This window comes from Hermetia illucens, chromosome 6 (assembly GCF_905115235.1).
Source record: "Hermetia illucens chromosome 6, iHerIll2.2.curated.20191125, whole genome shotgun sequence".
Taxonomy (NCBI): domain Eukaryota; kingdom Metazoa; phylum Arthropoda; class Insecta; order Diptera; family Stratiomyidae; genus Hermetia; species Hermetia illucens.
Window position 1 is genome coordinate 29,865,108 of NC_051854.1, and position 8,480 is coordinate 29,873,587.

The 8,480-nt window shown below is 38.8% G+C and overlaps 1 protein-coding gene across 3 annotated transcripts in view; it reads left to right on the forward strand.

Annotated features, from left to right (window-relative positions):
* Window positions 1-8,040, forward strand: part of LOC119658825 (alpha-mannosidase 2) — a 188,988-nt gene extending 180,948 nt beyond the window's left edge. For all 3 annotated transcript variants that reach the window (XM_038066557.1, XM_038066556.1, XM_038066558.1), the window contains 4 exons: window positions 2,763-2,855; window positions 2,916-3,110; window positions 3,179-3,290; window positions 3,998-8,040. In XM_038066557.1, coding sequence (XP_037922485.1) covers window positions 2,763-2,855; window positions 2,916-3,110; window positions 3,179-3,290; window positions 3,998-6,687 — 3,090 coding nt within the window. In that variant the 3' untranslated portion in view covers window positions 6,688-8,040. The remainder of the gene's footprint in view (window positions 1-2,762; window positions 2,856-2,915; window positions 3,111-3,178; window positions 3,291-3,997) is intronic.
* The last annotated feature ends 440 nt before the right edge of the window (window positions 8,041-8,480 follow it).

Genomic DNA, 8,480 nt, shown 5'->3' on the forward strand with positions numbered 1-8,480 from the left:
GATGGCGGGCGTGACGCGTTTGAACTTCGATAGCGAGCGAAATCCCGAGAAGTTCAACGTAGTGTACGCCGTGACAAGCGAAAATTTGCTATTGCGCTGGTGGGGAAAGCGAGGATACCGTAGAACGCAATGATTTCAGAAGTGTATACCGTGCCACGAAAGAGCTTGCATGTGGTCGCAAACCTTTCGATGGTACTGTAAAGGGCGTCATCGGTCGACTTCTTATCCACGATGACGAGCAACTGAAAAAGTGGAAGGAACACTTCATCATGATTGTATCACATCCGGTGAATTTCCTCCTCTTGTGGATGAAATGGCTAGTCACTGTAGCAAGCGAATATGGACTGTTCCTCCAAACAGAAGAGAAATCATTTCGACCATCAATGCACTCAAACGAACTAAAGCCACTGAGCTTGATGGTCTTCCCGCATTGTTATTTATCGCTGCGAAGAATAAAGTTGTGACCCTTTCGTAAAGCAGAGCATATCTACTACTACCTCCGCTTTCTGGTCAACATTTCCACCGATACTTACTCTATACGCCGATGCAGCTTTTAGTTCCGCATTGTGTTGGACCAGAGTACACCGATGACATGGTGGAAACAGATATTAGCGAAGGTCTGTAGGGGTCGCGAGGGTGGCCAATTTCCATTTGTTGTACCCATATAAAAGCATAAAGAGAACATTGAACCATTTAATGTTAGTATTGAGCGAGGCGAATCTAGCGCTGTTAATGCCTGGAGTAACATCAAGCTCGGCTCTAATATAGAACAAGCCGGAAAACCGGAAGCTGAACGCATCAGGTAAGAAAAGTGTTGTGTATTTCTTATATAAAGGCATTTCAGTGTGCATTAGCCCCATTAGTACGTAGCACGTAATATATGCATATATTATGTGAGAGTATCCACTTTCGGGTGATATTGACGGTCATATTCTTGAATTTGCGAAGAAGCGACAACTTTGACCTATGATAACTTTGTTAGTAATATTACAATTTCCGCCAAACTTGGTGAGATAATTTCGTGGTGCTAGGATGAACTTAAGGTAGGTTTTGCAGCCTAGGCATCATAGAGTGGCAGCCTCTTGATTTCTTTCAAATTTTTCGGTTGGGTAGTTTCTAAGAATGGGTCCGTTAAAGGGATGTTCAATTTCGAACCCCCGCAATCCCCACCTTTCCAACAAATGTCAAAACTAAGATCGGCACTCATCGAGACCTTTCATTTGATACCCCACATGACTATATTTGGTGAAAAAAATTTGCAGCTACCTTGTGAATGAATGGGGAATGTATGGAATGGAATGGAATGTATGGAATGGATAAACAGACGCTCTTCAACCACCTTTTTTTATGGGCACATCAACGAACGTCAAAGACAATAAACGGCACCTCGCGGTAATCTTCTTTTTCTTCAGCATTGGCCCCTTCACAAACGGGATCGGCTCGTCGTGATCGATTTTGCCATTTGGCTCTATCAAATGCCTGACCTGGATCTGGATCTCGAGGCTTTTAAATCCCCATCCAGCGTATCAAGCCACCGTTGTTTCGGCCTACCTTTTGATCGGTTAGAATCGAATTCGATGTTCAGAGCAATTTTGAAGTGGATTCTTATTTGCGTAAATTCTGTGACTATACCCTCGAAGATGCCTCTCTCCCAATTTTTCCACGATCGATGCAACCCCATAACGATCGCGAATATCCTCATCTGGGATATGATCAAATCGTGTCACGCCACTAATCCAACGTAACATCTTCATCTCCATTACCGCAAGACACCGTTGATTGTCTTTTATAGTTGGCCAACACTCAGAACCATAGAGGACGGCAGGACGTACGACATTGCGGTAATTTTTAGATTTGAGACATTATCTGATACGTCGATTACAAAGAACACCAGTTTTGGAACGCCAATTCATCCAGGTTGCGTTAATGCGTGAAGCAATTTCATAACGTAGTTCTGCATTGGCTGATAGCGTTGACCCGAGGTATTTAAATGGCAATTTTGGGCAGATCACTGCCGCTGACATGACATGATTATGCCTGTTTCATGGGGATCTGTCGTCAAAAATTCAGTTTTGTTTAGATTCAATCTGAGACCGTGTTGCATAATGCGATCATTTAATTTTTGGATAAGTTGCTCGAGATTATTTTTGCTATTAAATGCTAGGAAAGCATCTGCATAAAGCAGTGTATAGGGCGCTGGACATTGAATGTGATTAAGGCAAAGATGTTGCGTTGGATCAGTATGGTAAAATGCCATGATAACATCTGATGTGGTGTTACACCACTCGTGTAAAAATTTCGAGAAAGGCATCTTCAATGCAATTTACATTAACGGAAACTCACTAGCTAAGATTGGTAATCGAAATTCATTGGAAACGACCAAAAGACCGGCCGAAACGACCATAGTTTAATGCGTTAGATGGTGATTGAGAGCCTCTTGAGTTCACCCAGATGGGCCGGTCCTCAAACTAAATAGGACAAAGGCTAAAGAAGAAGAAAAATTATATCGTACTAAGTCCTTGTTAAATACCAATAGAAAAAAATCGATAAGAAAAGCGAAAATAACATCCGATATCCCAGCCTAATTTGCAAGTAGAATCATGAATGAAGAACTATCGGAAAAAAGTCGAAAATTGGAGAATTGACTTTTGGAGAAACGAAAATGTATACTTGGACAATGTTTGCAATCGATCGAACTTTCCACGAAACCATTTGATGATGTTTTTCAACGAACTTAATTGATATTTTTGTTGTATTTTCAGCCTGAATGGATGCGCACCAAAGAATATTGGGATAAACTCTTCGAAACACGTTATGAGCAGCAGAAGAAAGATCCAAAAAGACTCCCTCTCAAGGTACACGGTATACTCCTGACTTTATTGTTGTTCAAAATTTTAACATTAATTTCCGATTAGGTTATCATCGTTCCACATTCTCACAACGATCCAGGATGGCTTAAGACATTCATGAGTTACTTTCAATCGGACTCTAGGCAAATTCTGAACCTGATAGTAACTAAGCTGCAAGAATACAAAGACATGACTTTCATATGGTCCGAGATAAGCTTCTTACAATTATGGTGGGATCAGGCCCACCCTACTAAGCAAAGAGTAAGTTTTTCACCCTTGATTTGTTATAAATTAAGTAGAATAAATTTCACGAAAACGAATCGTTGTAGGCTCTGAAGCATCTGATACAGTCTGGACGTGTTGAAATTACAACTGGCGGTTGGGTGATGACTGACGAAGCGAATGTACACCTGTTCCCCATGTTAGATCAACTTATTGAAGGTAATAATTTCAGTTCATTGTAAAAAATAGCTATTAGTTCAATGCTTGGTACTGCAGCTGCATTTATGAATCAAGCATCAGTTGACCGTCAGTTTCAATATCTCAATTTAATGGATTCAACGCAAATTTGTTGCTCCCCTATTCTGTACTTGAACGAAGTTAATGGCTCACGTTATCTCTTTTACGTTTATTTACACATTTGCCAATATTTGGAACATCAAATTGCTTTAAAGGCTTCTAAATACCCTCGTCTTTCCCCCTTACTAATGTTGAGTATGCAGTTTGGTTTCCATTTCAATAATTCGGAATAGTAACACGAATTGGGCATGCTAGAACATTTCAACGAATTTTAATCAACATTTTATATAAACATTGAACCTAACCAATTAGGTAACATTAAACCCAAAAGCACTAGCATCAGAATCAGACCATTAGTGATTTGTTGTAGAATTTGAAGGCAACAGTAACATAATTAGAAAATCAATTAACTAATGCTTATCAAATACTCTTGTTCATTGCGGTTACATTATTGCATTACTTATCAGTCAGCAGTACACACAAACTGATGCGTTATCAGAAAACGTGAGGTTTTGTGAAAAACACCTACATGTGTCCGCTATTACTTATACAATTTGTACACATTCTTGCAACAAAAATATTGATTATATTGTGAAGTTAACATTGAATATTTCTCTGCCCATTTTCAGGTCACCAATGGGTAAAAACAAACTTAAATGTGACCCCAGAAGTGGGGTGGTCTATAGATCCGTTTGGTCATGGAAGCACAGTACCGTACTTGTTATCGGGCAGCGATTTTGAAGGGGCGATAATACAACGAATTCATTATGCATGGAAGCAATGGTTCGCTCGTCATCAAAGCGGCGATTTCCTATGGACTCCATACTGGCAGTCAGTGCCGCCAGCAACAGGCAACAAAGCCCATCCATATAGTTTGTTAACGCATAACATGCCGTTCGATATCTATTCAATCAAGCATTCGTGTGGTCCCCATCCTGTGATTTGTTTGAATTTTGATTTCCGTAAAATCCCCGGAGAATACACCGAATATTCAATAAAAGCACAGTTCATAACGGATGAGAATGTAGCAGAGAAGGCTAAATTACTATTAGAACAATACTCAAGAACTGCATCATTGTTTCCTCATAACGTTGCGTTAATCCCAATAGGCGACGATTTTCGATATAACAAAGAAAGAGAAGTCGACCAGCAATACTTGAACTACAAGAAATTAATAGACCACATAAATGCGAATAAAGAGACTTACAAGACGGAAATTTCCTTTGGAACCCCTAAAGACTACTTTCGCGAAATTAAAAAACGTTCTTCGCAATTTCCAACATTGAAAGGCGACTTTTTTGTCTATTCCGACATTTTCTCGGAAGGACGACCTGCTTACTGGTCTGGATATTTTACAACTCGCCCATTCTATAAGATCCTAAGTGGTGAACTGGAGCATAATCTTCGCGCAGCAGAAATTTTATTTACAATTGCTTTCAACTATGCCCGACAATCTAAAAACCACAATTCTTTGAAAGTTTTCGAGAAGAATTACGAGAAAATGATTCTGGCACGGAGAAATCTTGGCTTGTTCCAACATCATGATGCCATAACAGGGACATCGAAAGCTGCTGTCATGCGTGACTATGGAATGCGATTATTTGAGAGCATCCAAGATGTGGTAAAAATGCAGGAGTCGACTATTGAATTACTAATACAGAATGAAAACGAGGGAGATTATAAGCACGGTTTTGTTCTAAGTGAATTGGAACGCGACAATTATATTAAACTGCCAAGAAAGACGCCAGTCACTTTAGAGGACAAGAAGGACTCTTTTTTCGTTGTGTATAATCCACTCGGCCAAGAAGTAGTTGAAGTGCTAACGATCAATTCACCTGTTCCTGGAGTTCAAGTGTTTGATGACAAAGGGGTGGAAGTCCCCATTCAAATCGTCCCTATATGGAACATAACCGACGCTTATGAAAATCAACAAGTGTTGTTCAATGAACGAATTTCTGTATCTCCGAGACAATTTGAAATATTGTTTGTATATAAGCTGCCTCCTCTGTCACTAGTACTCTTCAAGGTTCAGCAATCCGAAAATTATAAAGACAAACTATCCACCATCTACTGTAATGAGTGCAACGGAAAAAATCCGAGCGTATTTGATATCAAAGCGAAGCAGCCAGGAGACATCCAACTTGAAAACTCGAAAATGCGACTTCTGTTTGACGAAAAGACGGGTTTTTTGAAAACGATCACAAAGAAGAACGTTGGTAAGGCGATACAATGTGCTATTAAATTTGCAGCGTACAAAAGTGCCCAATTCCACTCCGGTGCGTACCTATTCAAAACAGACCCGGAGCAACATGATGCCGAAAAGGATGTCTTGGAACAATATGAAGACATTCGAATTTTGATCTCATCCGGACCAATAGCTAGTGACGTTACCGTGCTATATAATCCGTTTTTAGCTCACACCGTTCGGATTTTCAACACGCATACTTACTTAGATGACGCAATTTACATAGAAAATGATATAGACTTCGAGCCGCCACCGAAAAACCGTGAAACAGAGTTGTTTATGCGTTTTGTGACGCAAATTGAAAATGGCGACACTCCTGAATTCTACTCGGATCAGAATGGTTTCCAGTATATCAAAAGAGTTAAAGTACCAGCTATCGGCGTGGAAGGCAATTACTTTCCCATAACTCAAGCAGCGTTTATGCAAGATTCGAAGTTACGACTAACGCTATTGACAACGCACGCACAAGGTGCAGCTAGCCTGGAACCTGGACAACTAGAAGTCATGCTTGATAGACGGACTCTATACGATGATTATCGAGGACTGGGAGAAGGAATAGTTGACAGTCATCTAACGCGTCATAAATTCTGGATCACATTGGAGTCCATCCTGTCCACTCCTGCGAAAAATAAGTATGAAGTTCCTAGCTTTTTATCGAACCGATTGGCGAACAGTCTCCGATATCCTGCCAATATCTACTTTATTGAGAATTCAGAAGATAGTCCCCCGGCAAATTTAAATTCACTTGTCCACCTGTTGAAACACCCACTACCTTGTGATACACATCTGGTAAATTTCCGAACACTTACTGAGGAACAACTGCCGCTGTTCCCTTCCCGAGCTGCACTCCTGATTTTGCATCGACAAGGTTCGGATTGCAATGTGGGCCTGGGGAGTGTATTGTGTGAGGAGTCGAAAGGATTGTCGGACAACCTCTTCAATAGATTGCAAATAGAACGCATCACCGAAACCTCTCTCACTGGTCTTAGATCAAAGCACGTTGTACATAATTTTGCGAAAACAAGCTTTGAGATGATGGAAATTAAAACATTTAATGTAACTCTAAGATTTTAAACTGTAAAATAAATTTTTAGGAGAACCGTGTGTGTTCTTGTTGAAAGTCATAGCCCGAAGGAGCCTAGTGATTGGCATTATTATGGTTATTTTCTTGAAAATGATTGTACCTTAATTTATGCTATTTAATTTATTCTGAAAGTGAAAACCCGGATTTAGAGATTTAGAAATTCACATTCCGCAGAGATCAGGCGTTCCGTTCCAACTCTCTACATATTGTTTGAAGCAGCTAACATTCGGTAGCTGCACTATTAGTTTTCCAGATCGAAGTTCAAATAGATATTACTCCCATGTTTCTTGGTGTTCTGTAAGGCTAAGCTGTAGTGAATATCGACGATGAACGAATCATTTTAGAGTTAGGCGAATAGTTTAAAGTATTTCGAGTTTGTATTAGTGAAAGAGAGACTTTAGTATTTGACGGAAAATAAACTACGATTTATTGTGTCTGTTTTTTACACACATTTTGGGGACGACTACAAAGTTCAACACGATATTCGCCATGGCTTTCTCCACTTTATGAAAACTGTCTACAATTCTCTTTCATACTTTTTGTACAAATTCCAAAGATATGTAAAACCTTTGATTAAGAATTAACTATACGATTTCCGAAGATTTGTTATTTACATATGTAATATTTATGAAACAACTGGAAACATACAAAAGGTGATGATAATTATTATGATCTTGAAAAAAATGGCACCTAAATAGGAATAATATTATTTTTATAAATAGACTGAGTAGTAGCTGTTATAATTCTTAGTGAAATTTAAGATTCATGAGAGTGAAGAAGGGAGAGCTAATCGACGAGCCTATCACCTCATGTAGTTAATTTACATCCAATATAAGTATATTTAGGTAGAATGTGAAAGGCGATAAAGCGGCTTTTTCTTTGTAAATGAAATAGTGAAAAACTATTAGTTTTATTTATACAACGTAAGGTCTAGGTGGAGTAACTTATGTGTGTTGCTTGTTTGATAAGTTGAGAAATAAACGATGGGAAATAGATTGTGAGTCGGTCTATTGTTTTCTAGCAACCAATTAAATGATTAGGGAATAAAACAATGAGAAAAATAGAGATCAATGTAACAAGTTAAGTCCTTGTAAATACGATGCCTTTTAGTGAAGAAACCCCATACTAAATTGAATTTGTTTTAGTTGAATTATTTAACTAGTTTTTTTATGAAATTGTGATCCTTTTTATATAGTTTCGCATTCTTAATGGCGCATCGAAATTGAAACGTTTCTACTTTGTTATAATATCAGATTTGCCTATGCTAAATTTTAAAGTGGTTTGTATTTATTGAAATGAGACATTGTTTTCTAGAAATACAAGTATACATTTATAGTCAATTATGAAATGGCGTTTACTTTTCACTGACACATGTTTTGCAATGCTGGACAACAGAACCGGAAACTAGAGGGATGAACGATTTTTTGGTTCTATTATAGGCACAACCTTGGAATTGGAAATTTGATTAATCGTAGATTTGTTAACACATTCAGTGTTCACGTCGTACCTGGTAAGAACACATTACAGTGAATAACTGACACACGTGTTTGCTACCTCAACATAAATAAAATTCTATAAGTAAATTGGAGACCTTTCCTTTTAATAGTTCTCTTTTAAAAAGAACTATAGTAAACTAGTGTCCGGATAGCTGAGTGGTTAGAGCGCAAGGCTGTCGTACGGAAGGTCGCGGTTCAAATCTCACTAGCGGCAGTGGAATTTGTATCGTGATTTGACGTCGGATACCACTCGACTCAGCTGGAATGAGTACCTGAGTCAAATCAGG